We start from the raw sequence: 13,085 nt of genomic DNA on the forward strand, positions 1-13,085 counted from the left end.
CACAGAAATATTTGAAGTCGCTAGATGAAGTGTTTAAAAGAATATATTAAAAGCATTGTAGAGAATTCTCCGTTATCTTTCAGTAATTAAAAAGGCCCCGTGTAAATGGGTGTCATTAAGTTAACTAACCCAGCGGAGCTTGTCTTGACTGTTCATACAGTTTATGTGGTTATGAAGCAAGATGTTTCAGTGCCCCCCCACCATATTGGATTCCCCTCATCCTCATAAAACCGCAGAGAGACCAGAGGAGAAAGTGAGAGCGGAGAAATTAAATCTCATTAAAAAACACTACATAATGACTTTAATCCTCCATACTGTTACATAAAAAAGGCAGTGGGATTATACTGCGTGGCTGCTGTTTACACACGCACACACGCACGCACACACACACACACACACACACACACACACACACACACACACACACACACACACACACACACACACACACACACACACAGGGTAATGTAAATTGACTCATACCTGTCTTATACACTTTGTCATTTTTAATGGATGAGCCTTCCCTACATTTACATCATCCGTCATTTACATAATTACAAGAGCGACGTTGTGGGTGTTGGGACGATTCCGCTGAATGTGTGTTTGTTAAATGTGAGTCGGCCTGATGGTTTTGTTGCGAATTTGGTGCAGACTGAATTTAGCATTCAAGATTAACTTTACTGTCATTCAGACCACACAGCAGAATGAAATAACTCTGCAAACAAAATGGTGGTTATTTATAAACAGACATAGAAAATGTTGAATAAATAGATAAATATGGTAAAGACGTGATGAGATTACACAAAATGAATAAATAGATAAATGACATGTAAACGGACAGGAGATATTGCACATTACATTTATTGGATGGATTATGATTAAAACTTTAGTGACACCAATTCACAAAATTCTTTCTCTTAATCATGAGGTGAAATCTGTGTGTTTAGTGCAAATTCGCAGGTGTTAGCATCTTGACAAACTAATTGGTTTACACTGTAATCTGCGAAACATCAGCATTGCAATTGCGAGCATGTTATCATGCTGACATTTGCATTTCGCTCCAAGCTGTTGATACCAAGAGAAGCAGCAAATTGACCCTCAGCACATTCCAAGTGTTTGTGAGCTTGCGGGTGCTTGACCTTTTAATTAATGTGTCAACTGTCTAAAAACTTGAGCTCATTATTCCTTCTTCGTTGACTTCCTGTATGAAATACATATCTCAGAGTGGATATTTGGCTCTGAATAAAAGGCAAAATAGCATCCTGGGTAGTTTTTTTAAGAATAGAGGATGTTTTGATGGTTAGACATCAGTCGTATTGAATAAAAACCTTGGGGTTTCTTCTTAATATTGACACAAGCATGTTTATATCACCTCTCTGTAAAATGCACTTGGAGCCTCGGATTTTCTCTGGATTACGTGGCTCTTTTTCCAAAACACCACATAAATTACACCCCATCAGGTCCGGATTCAAGGTTGAGTTGAACTGCTGCTCAGTATTCCTGAGAGACGCTGGTGTGAACGAGTGCAGCTCACTGAGATCCCCTGGCAATCACAACAGTCTCATCTCATCTCAAATACCTTTGCTCCGCTTCACTGCATCTCCTCCCAATACATCTAATGCATTATCTCATACGAACAAGTGCGCGACCACCCGCATGTAATATTGATGACCTATAGGTTTAGTCTGCTCCCTCGATGCCTCACTGTGCATCCTCTCCACTACCATCAAATATTTAGCACGTACTGGCTGGGACTAATGCACCGCGGCCGTTGAGCTGAATTGAAGCTTTTGATTAGTGAAGGAAAATTTGCTGAAAAAAACAACCCTTTTAATCAAAGTGGTAACGCTGGCAAACCCACAGGCATTTTAATTTGATTCATCACCACAGTTGGCCGTCACAAATTTAGGAGATTAGAGTGAAAGCTGTCTCAAATGTAATGGTGGTTGTGTCTGTGGAACAGCGGCATCTTCGCACTCTTTAGATTTATTCATCTTGGTGCATGACAGTGGTGATGTGGTGGAATCCACCCCAGAATCAGCACAGAGACAGAATTTGGATTCGTAGTGAAAAGAGGATATAAAATGAAGGAAGTGCTGTTTGAAGGATGCATCCATCAGTTGAAAACTGAAAGAGATAGCAACGTCCACACAACGATGGAACTGTGATACCCCAACCTGCTAAACCCAGTGTTGAGCTGTCATTGCTTCAGTAATGTAACAGAACTCATTTTCATTAAACAATTAATGTTGCGCGACATGTTAATCATTGAATTGTTCTAATTAAAGTTAGGAAAACCAATTTTACTGTCTTTGAAGTTTTTTGGACACAGCATTAGTGTGAGAATAAAAACTGCTTTACAGGACATATAACACCATCGCTCTTTAAGCATTAACTGGCCCTTCTTATTTACATCAGTGCAATACTCTCAATATGGCAGTCTAACCATAATGTATAGGCCTAATGTCCAAATCATGCAGACTGAATGTAATGCTGCTCTGTTGAGTTTTCCTATAAATCTACAGAAATATTTCTAGCTGTTGATTATTAGTAGTATAAGCAAAATGTAAATTGCACGCGTGCATATATGTGCGTCTTTATGCTCAAAGAAAACGGGGAGCAGCTTGTAAAAAGCATCGGTCTGAGGAATTGCAAGTGTTCAAGAACTCCACATATAAGAAGTCTTTTAATCAACAGCTCTCAGATGTATACCTCCTTTTTTCTCACTCCCACACTTCAGCATCCAAGCAGAAGAATAACTAAACACTGTATTTCACACACGGTTTACAACACGAGTGGTGTACTGCGAGGTTGTGTCTTTGATGTGCTTCCTACAAAGAAGCAGGAGGTGAACTTTGCAGCGCACAGTCACACTCCTCACCTCTTGTTGATTTTACTGAGGGAATCCACCAGCTCTGCAGGCCTCCCGTGCAGGCAGCCCCTTACTCCCAGACATCTGCAGCACGTTTCCTTTCTGTGTGGCAGGGAAAGGAAGTGGAATGGAAAGAGCGCTCCCCCGCCCACTGCGGCCACATAGCAAGGGAGGAGAGCAGTCGGTCAGGAGCCCGCCGGCCGCAGTCGGGCATTTTTGTGGTCACCTTCTCCTCGCTGCAGTCTGAGGCGCTCTGCAGCTTGGGGCCTGTCTCTGTACCCTGCTGCTGGGCGCTCCCCCCACACTGTTTCTTACTGTGTCTCACACTCTCCAATCCAGAAAATTTGGTTACAAGAACAACCAGAAAAGACACTTTCTCCTCATTATATCCCCCCTTCCTTCCTTTCCCAGACTATTTATACTGAAGGGGGGTGACACATGAAAAAGAATCACCCCCTTTGCAGGAATGGAGGGGAAGGATCTGGCCACATCAGCAGAGCGGCTCACCGCTGCCTGCCGCACTCGAGCCAGAATGAATGACTTCCATCCATTGGCTCCAGCTCACTCTGACACACAGCGAAACCAGGGGAAAGGGGAACACACACCGACACACACACACACACACACACACACACACAGTATATATATAAACAATGGAAACATATGCTTTACAAATCCAATGCAGCCCAGACTGACCCGATGCAGCCACCACCTACTGTATTTCTTTCTCTTTCTCTCATGACTCCTCTCATTATCTCTCTCTCTGTCTCTCTCTCTCTCTCTCTCTCTCTCTCACCGACAGCCATCACTGTTAAATTGTTCTGCTATTCTCTCCTTCCTCCTAGCCTAGTTTCTCTGAGCAGAAATAGAAGCAGAGGGGCCAGAGATCCACCCTGCTCTTTTGGGGATTTGATATGAAATCTGTCCCCTCCAAGCTGATGTGGTCCTGTGTTTGTACGTGTGTGTGTGTGTGTTTGTGGTTGTACAGGGTGTGGTGTTGTGCAAGCATTTGTTCACTTACCGTGTGTTTGTAATGTTTATGGTGGTCCCAGAGGAGCAATCCTGGCAGCGTGCGTCACTGCACAGAATCTGGACTTGCTAAAACATCAGTCTGTATGCTCAATTAAATGTTCACTCTGTATCACACTCACTTTCATGTTAAGTCGTAGTTATAATGTATTGTTTTTTTTCTTCCATACATGATGCTGTAGGGTAAGTAGCTCCACTTTTCTGCAGCTTTAAATCCTTGTCTGTACAGTAAATGAACACACTGGAGTAAACGAACATACTGGAGGCCTTATAATGGAAAAGCAAAGACGGAAAGAGAGTCCTATTCATATCAAAGAATGATCATTCACCATTCATCACTCTAAATGCAGCATTTGTGGTTTGTTTACATTCACCATTTTGGGTTAGTTCTTTTTAAGCAACACTGTGGTCAGAAAGGCAAACTTTATGAGAGGGTGGAATAAGTGTCAGCTCCACACTCGCCCCCGTCGTAGTGTCAGCTCTGTGTTTCACTTCAGCCAGGAGTACCTACAGCTTACAATAAATTCAGGAAACAGGTCACAATAGGTCACAGTACCCTTTCTATGGAGCCAAATCCAGTTTTGATCATTTGGAAAAAAAAAAAAAAAAATTAAACTTAGTTGATGCCACGCCCCCCATGCCAGATCAAGGACATAAGTCTTAAACTGAAACAATATGATCTGAAAGTGAGAAATTCAAAACCGGAAAAAAAAGATTTGAAACTCTATTTTGTGTTCTCGAGATATTGTAGCGGATGGAGCAGGAGATGGACCTAAATGCACGACTGGCAGAAGTTTAATGATGAGTCAATTATAGGATGAATGGTACTGGTACAGGAAGTCTCTGGTGTGGACATCGTGTTTGGCGAGGTGTGGCTTCAGCAGGAACGTGACAGAAAAGACACAGGCAGGACGGACAAGCAGGCAAACCAACTGGCTGGCTGAGACGAGCAGAGACACGGGGTGTAAGCAAGCTGACCACAGCACAGATACAAAGCACAAAGGACGTCTGTTAATAAATATACTTTAGTCAGAATATCCAACCATCAACTCGGGCCTGATTATTCAAACATTCCATCAAGCTTGTTCATATCATTATTGCATAAAGCTGAACTAAGGGAGTTTCCAGAACACTAGCGAGGGAGAGGCTGTAGCTGTCAGTGTGCATCGCTTTGTAAGCGCTTAACATGGACGTACCTGGTGTTATAATTGTGTGCAGTCAGGAAGAGCCACATTCCTGTGATGTTTCTTGCTTAGCATCACGCTCAATACACACAGACCCCCGGAGGCCCTGAGACTTGATAAGCTCATTAACGTTGTGCAATTAAATTAATCCATGGGGTTGTGTGTGCAGCGTTGAGCTATAGATGTAGCCGCAATGTGAAATATCACCCTTTTTCACTGTTGCTATGGTGTCGTAGGAGGTGTTTCTGCCATGGTATAATCACCTGTGTAATTTCAGACCACCTGAGTGTGACTGTGAGAGACGATGGTGTAGAGATGTTCACATTGAATCACAAACACCGGATGCATGCAGCTGCAGTGAGGAGGAGAAAAAGGCAGTTTGGAGATTTGGAAAGCTGAGTTCCTTTGTGGTCTCTTGACCTTTATCTCCTTGAGTGCCCGCACCGCGTTGCCATGGCAACTAAACTGGGCGCTGCCAGCTTGGGTGAGGGTTGTAATGCCTCATCCTCAGATACATCACTGAGTCTCTCTGTATTTTTAAGACACAGTTGTTACGTTATCTGGACAGTCCGAAAACGTGAACCTCAGCCTCACTAAGACAAAAGAAGAGACGCAGTTTGAGGACGGGTGGATGTTGGGGAGAGACATTAAAAGCCTCACTGAGAATAGAGATGATGGTTGTGATACAGTGCTACACAAACACAGAGCTGCTGGCACGCTGTAATCCCTCACAGATTAGCACAGTACATTACACAGCTCATTGTACATGAATCTAGTACAGTCAACACTGATGATTTGACCCGACTCCCACCACTTGTTTAAATGGATACACATGTACTTTTGAGTATATGATGATAACTTCCATACAGATATTTTTAAACACAATCTCACAACAGTTTATCTCAACCACCGCAGCTATTTTTCCTGATCTTTCAGTAAATGACATTTTGCTAACTGTACCCTTATTATTGTGTAATAATTGCGTGGCAAGTGTAGACGGGCGTGGCTCAGACAAACGCAGACTCTGTCCAGGAGGGACGCTCCGCCATCTGCCACAGGAGTCCCCCCCCCCCCTCCCAGCAGGCTTGTGCATAAGTGTCTGTGCGCTCCTTCCAGGCCAATTATGAGTACAGCTGCTGTTGTACAGTACACTGTCGGACACTGTTGTCTCTGTTGTTTGGGAGTTTTTAACAGCCAACCTGTTTGCCAAGGCCATGTAGGGATGACAACTTGATGTGATGTGATAACAAGTGGTATTAAGTGCATGTTTATTTTAGTGTGTGATGAGTCAGGCAGCTGATCTGTTCAACAAACCCTCACACGCCTTCTTATCTGAGGTCCCCTCGGACAAAGAATCAAATGTTAATGGAGGAAATGTATGATGTGTGAATATGATGTACACATATGATGTCAGATGCTGATTTCATCCATGATTCACCCTGAATTGAGCTGGATATGGAGAGAGTGCAAACCTCCACCGAGGTCCAACAGTCTCCTTGTGAAGCCACATTTAAATTCAGTACATCTGGATCTTTATTTGGATGGCACGCACTCACGCACAAATAAGTCCCATAAACATGTCCGATTTTAAAACAAGTTCCATGAATTGTGCTTTTGAGAAATCAACTAAAATGTTGAAAAGTGTCAAAGAAAGCGGAAAAAAAAAAGAATCGTCCCCTTGATCTGGATACACACCAGGTTCTTTTCGGACCCAAGATTTGTGGTGATCCGTCTAGTAGTTTTTGCGTAATTCTGCTAACTAATATACAAACAAACAACCTGAAATAAAAACATAACCTCCTGGGTGGAGTTAAGTATTTAAGTCATACCTGTTTTGAATTGAGGACTGACTGCCTCTGTTTGTGCTGGGACAGCTGTGGGAACTGCTTACAACAAGTGCCCTGACCACAAGCAGAGGTGACGCAGCCAATCAATGTGTTTATTTTGACTGTGCAGGTGACTGAACTGTGGGTTTCACTGAAACTGGGTGATAACTAGCATGAGGGCACCCATGAGTCAAGTCATAATGAAAGAGAGAGACGACAAGGAGCAGCGAGCACAGCACTTAAACAAAGAATGCTGCTAGAATGTGAGCAGGTGCTTTGACTCAGATGACAGGAATCCAACTTATGCCTCTGCTCCGCATCACAGTCAAACCTGCATCCAGCCTTTAAAACATGCTGCCTCTCTATGTTGACAAACAGACAAGGTGTGCCAATGTCGAGGAACAAAAGAATCAACAACTTCCTTTACGTTGAGTGTGGTTATTTAAATGCCTGGCTGTTTTCTTCACTCCGAGTCGACGGGGACATTATTGATGAGTTATTTCTGAGTGTTGCAGAGGTGCAATAGACTAGAGGTCAGGTTATGCCAGGTTCTGCAGGGCTCAGAGGGAACGAGCAGACAGATCAGAGGCAGACGGCTTTTTAAAATGTTAGTCATGCCGCTGTTCCATTTTCATGAGCTGCGTTGCAATTCCCAATGAGCCGCCTGCCAGTTTCACAGCAACTGCCGAGCACGGCAACATTGCATCTGGACTGCAAGCACTTCTACGATAGAGATGTTTCATTGCTTTTTCTTTCAAAAAAATGAAATAACATACGAGAGAGAGAGACTGTGAACTTTCACCAAGCCGGTGTTCCCAAGAGGATCGGGATTCATTTGATGATACGTTTTGCTTCTCGTTTACTGATGTTTGAAATTGTAAGCTAGCCGAAAAGGAATTTCTTTAACCCTAATTTTATCACCCTGTGATCTTCTTCATCTTCTGATGTTTATGATGTGTTAAAAAGTTTATGATATTTCGGGTGCACGCATCCCAGCAACACTGAGCACACACAAGTCATAATTTTGGGATGAGCAGATATTCAGCTGTTCGTGTGTGTCTCCTGTTGTACCTTTGGCCTAGCATCAGGTGTCATGTACTTCATTAAGGTATGAGAGTCATGCACAGTGTGTGAGTTTCCTGTTGGTTTACAGTGACAGAGTGAGCTTCAAGTACTGCATGGTTTCTCACAGTGGAGCAATGTTGTTGCTGTTACCAGGTAAAAAGTACACACATTGGTTACTCAAGTAGAGATACAGATACTTGTGGTAAAAATGACTCAAGTAAAAGAATGAGAACTGATTTGACCTCTTTAATCAAATAAAAGTATAAAAGTACAGGCTCTGAAATGTATTCAGAGTAGGAAAGTAAAATGTTCCCCTGTGAGAGCCATTTCTACAGGCTGTATCATGCAAAGCAAACTGAGACAAAGATAAAAAACATTAAACTGGAAACAGGGTTAAAGCAAGACAAGATCTGTGAGCTTTGAAAATCTGTTAAATCTGAAATATGTACGATGTATTCAATGAAGTTTTCTTAATTTAAATAAGGCCAGGGATGGGAAATCAGTTCAGTTGCTCTGCCTAGTTGTCAATGTCAATGTTATCAGCAATGTTGGCTGATTCGTCACTTTTTTCCATGTTGTTGAGCCGCCCTTCTTCTGCAGTTTAGTCTCCCTCTGTCTGTTTCAGTTTTGCTTGTATGTCGAACGTGCGGAATCGTCTTTTCTGGATTACTTTCCCATTCATTTGGGAAATCTGTCTTGATGTTGGGAAGGTGTCGCTCAATAATGCAAAAAGATAATTCCACTCAAATGCATTAAAAGGAAATGAATGAAAGTACAGATATCTGAAAAATCTACTTAAGTACAGTAACAAAGTACTTGTACTTTGTCACTTCCCATCTGCAGTGACTGTGCAGGAGCTGTATCTCAGAGCTGTGTAGATGAGACATCATTTTTCTAAGGTAATGGTGTAGAAAGTGTATTGTTTGTTTTAGCAGACAGTGTGATTTAATAGCAGAAATGCTTTTATACTCAGTTAGATATATAACTATGTGAAATCTTTGCAGCCGTTTGCTAAAGTTGAGCACTGCCCAGCAGCCAAGAGAGCACTTATCAGGGATGTTATATTGTTCTTCAGGGATGTTAAGTGAATGAGCCCCTGAGTGCTGTCAAGCCATCACATCCAACAATAATCACAAGCCACAAAAGCCGATCATAAACCCAGAATTCTATTCACTATAAGTCAAAGACAGAGATTATGGTTTGTATTAAGTCAAAAGAAACCACATTTATGTTGCTCCCTCTCCTCCTGTGTTCAGGTGTTCTGCTCGACATCCAGCGGCACTACAACGTATCTGACAGCGGAATGGGCTTGTTGCAAACAGGTAAGACCTTTAATACCATAATTACACCTGTGAAAATGGTTAGCTGAACAGCTTAACACATTTTCCGCATTATGAAGGTAATTATTGTGTAACGGATGTTTCTGTGTTTCAAAACTGAAACGCAAGAGATATTGATGGTTCAGTTTGCTGCTCATTATGGAGTTAATAATCAATGAACTAATGACTTATACTCGTACCTCTGATCATTCTTCTCTTCCTCTGTGATAACGTGCCACAGTTGAAGGATTTAAAACCATTTTATTCCCTGGTTCTAAATCCGACCTGATTTTTCTAGATGACTCACTATGAAGGGCAACCTGTTTAGCAAATAAAGTTTATTTAAAGGTGTTGGGGAGTAGAACTGCATGTATGAAACATGTTTTATCAATCCTTTTGTGTGTGGGAAGTTGCTTGAGTCAACATCAGTTGGGTGTGGGGACTAAAATAATTTAAAAAATATTTTTAACCGTCTATTGTGAGTCAGACAATGTTATTAGAGTGTAAAGCTAAATCAACTATGGCAACTAGTTAAGAAATTGTTTTGACCTTTAGAGAATTTATTTTCACCCTCATCTGAAATGCTGCAGTCATAAGAAGTACAGGGTTGGTTAGTTGAATAACTCAACACTGCAGCACGGACACATGCTCAGTTTGCAGAAATCTGGAAATATATTTTAGTTGAAGCTGGTTAGATTTCTTTAACAACAAATCATCACAGGCAGATTCAAGCGAGGGTGTTTTGGTTGCAGTGTTTCCTCACAGCAGCAGTGGTGACAGGGCAGGTCATCGGAAAGCAAAACAAAGTCAGCAGCCAGACGAGCCGTTTTCCTCAGAGCCGGCCTCCATGTACCCTTAGTGTCTAGAGCACTTCTGGCTCCAGGGCAGGGTTTCCTGCTCCACCATGGACATCAGTGAATTCACCTTTTAGAGAGAGATACCTTTGCAAAGCCCTCTCATTGGAGGACAGGACCCAGTCTTGTCCACGCGTGCCCTCAGACTCATTCAAAGTGCACACACAAAGTGCCATTGAGGGGCAGGCAGGCAGTTGTGAGCGTGTGGGTGAAAGAATACAGCCCAGTGTTTGCTCCGTCACTCAATGTTTCTGCTGGGCTAAGTTTAGGTGCGCTGAATGGTGTGTTGAGGACAAAAATATCTGCCAGGTGAAAGAAATCAGTGTTGTGATTCCTGTTGGCTTCTCAGTGAATAAGCCATTTCATCATTTCCACCCAGTTTCACTCAAACAGAGAATCTTAAGTTTCTACCTGCTGAACTCTGTCCTCTATTCTTAGGCCTGATTTTGTTGTTCTCCAGCCAAAATACTCAAACTGACGGATTTATTTCATATCCTGACGTTTCTGATATGCGGAATAAAACACAAGACCTCGACTCAGGCGACAACTAAGGGGGAGAAAAGAGCCATTCAGGGTTTTTCAACCCACTTCGTGCCTGCATTTGTGGAAACACACTATTCCAGGTGATGTCTGCTTGGTATAAAATCTTCACACGAAACAGGAAGCTGCAAAGGGTGTTTGACTTTTAATTCTGTTTGTCTTGGCTCATTATTTAGGCTACACACTCCTCCACACTGGCGCAGGCTCGCACACCCTCTTCAGCACACACAGAAGGTTGGTTGAGCGGCATGTGGAGCTGATTTGCCCTCTGCACCGTCTGCGTTTGCAGGTCTACAAGAAGCACTCAGTCTGGCTAAAAGCAGCGGCGCTTTGTGTTCCGTTCGTCTGGCCTGTCCTGGCTTGTCAGGGCTCAGACTCCGCTTGGCCCCTGATCCCCCGGCGACCTCTCTCTCTCTCTCTCTCACACCGGCCTGAGGAATGCTGGGTGTCCCAGGCCGAGAGCTGTGAGAGCGGGTGGGCGCAGACGGGGAGGCTGGATGTGAAGTCGAGGTTAGGAGGTTGATGTAATCAGGGCGCTGGAAGGGAGAGTGTCAGTGTGTGCGTGTACATGTTTACAGTAAGCACCTCTACCACCCGCTTCCTTCTCTGGAGGGAACAATCCCTGCTTCTGTGAGCACCTGCAGGCCAGGCCGGCTCTGCCTTCTCTCCGCTCCCTCTGTCCAGGCAGCTTTTGTGCACCTGGGAATGCAAACTGCCCACGTATGTGTTTTACAGCCAGTGGGCGTTGTGTGTGCTGGTGCGTACTCTCTCTTCCTCTGCTGCCAGGTCACCCTCACACTTTTATAAATAAAAAGATACACTGACCGCACACTGCAGGGTCCAAGTCGCAGAATAAACACAGGTCTGAGTCAGAATCCCTGTGGTGAATTCTGATCTGGTTCAGTTTAAGAGAAAAGTAAAGTTTTGAGCTTTTTCTTTGGCTCTTGATCAGAACTACTGGAATGAAGAATTTCCCATATCTAAACATTACTCATAAGCTGTTTTCTTTTGGGAAATACTCGTCTCACTAAGCACAAGAGAGGCCCTCGTGACCTACTTCAGTATTTGTACTTTGATTGCTGCACTGCAAAAAATTGACATTTGATCGTGTTTAATGTTTGATTTGGGATTTTGAAACTAATTTCAGAAAGATTTCTAAAAGAAAATGTCGATTGCCTCTCTATATTGTCCAAACTCGAATTGCACTCAGTGGAGCACTTACCTCCGCCAAGTCCCCTCACATTCACTTAGGCTGCTCCAGCTTTCACACACTCATAGACATGACTTCTCCTAAACATGCCAGATTTTTTCCATTGAGATTGTTCTTTGGGGAAATGGTGAAAATGTTGCAAAATCTTTTAAAGAAAGAGAAAACAAATTCCTGGATCCATCCCCGGATCAGGACTGAAATTTAATTTTAAGTTCTTCCCTGACCCATACCAGATTCTTCACAATGTTTCGTGGTATAATATATAATAGATTCATATAAATGTAATTGTTTTTTAGGTTAAAATGTATCACATTTGGTACTTTTGTCCCTCAAAATGTAATAGAATAAACCTCTTATTCCAGGAATTAGCTTGTTCTATTTCACATACCCAATGTCAGACTTTGATTCCTAGCCTATAATGAAGAAATAATCCCATGTCATATTAATTATTGTTTTTGAATGTCATTAAATTATCAATGATCTTATTGATGGTGAAACTGAAGCCTTAAACAGTCACTGAGGTAAAATCAGAAGAGAAGAATTAGAAACACTAGAAAAGCCTTGAGACTGGAAAATGTATGAACAATTAGGAAACTGTGCCGTGGGTAGACTGGATTCATTAAGCATTATAGATATAATAAGAAACTCTCCGCGCTCATGAGAAGGAATGACGTGGTAAGACACTAGGTTCTTTCCATCCAGTAAACTGGTGTTTACATGTGAATGGACAACACATGGAAAACACCCTGTGGTGAGCTCAGCCTCCGCAGCACCAGCTATTTCTGTTATTTGGCAACAATGACCATTTTTAAAAGCAGCTTACACAACATTAATTGACGTGAGGTATGTGCTCATTTCTGCAGTGCGTGAGTGTGCGTGAGTGTGAGTCACGTGCACCATTGCTGCCCGAGGAGCTGAGGTCTCAGCTGTCTGAGTAAGGGGATGATGTGTTGGTAGCTGTCAGTCAGGTTAGGGAAGAGGCGCGCTGGCTAAGCCTGCAGCTCTCCGGGTCCGTCCATTAGCGGGTGGAGATGCTCTCACCTGCGCTCAGCAGACCTGTCAGAGCACCGGGACTCAACTCTCCCACTGAAAACGGCCCCGAGGCAGTCTCCTTGTGAAGTGAGTGACACTCACACACAGCTGCGAACAGGACCAGAGGGGGTATGCAGGGCAGGAGAGGTTAATG

At 43.1% G+C, this 13,085-nt stretch overlaps 1 protein-coding gene across 2 annotated transcripts in view; it reads left to right on the forward strand.

Annotated features, from left to right (window-relative positions):
• The window catches only part of spns2 (SPNS lysolipid transporter 2, sphingosine-1-phosphate), a 64,143-nt gene that overhangs the window by 10,306 nt on the left and 40,752 nt on the right, over positions 1-13,085 (forward strand). For both annotated transcript variants that reach the window (XM_020086122.2, XM_020086123.2), the window contains exon 2: positions 9,233-9,298. In XM_020086122.2, coding sequence (XP_019941681.1) covers positions 9,233-9,298 — 66 coding nt within the window. The remainder of the gene's footprint in view (positions 1-9,232; positions 9,299-13,085) is intronic.

The sequence above is a fragment of the Paralichthys olivaceus genome, chromosome 15, assembly GCF_024713975.1.
Source record: "Paralichthys olivaceus isolate ysfri-2021 chromosome 15, ASM2471397v2, whole genome shotgun sequence".
NCBI lineage: Eukaryota > Metazoa > Chordata > Actinopteri > Pleuronectiformes > Paralichthyidae > Paralichthys > Paralichthys olivaceus.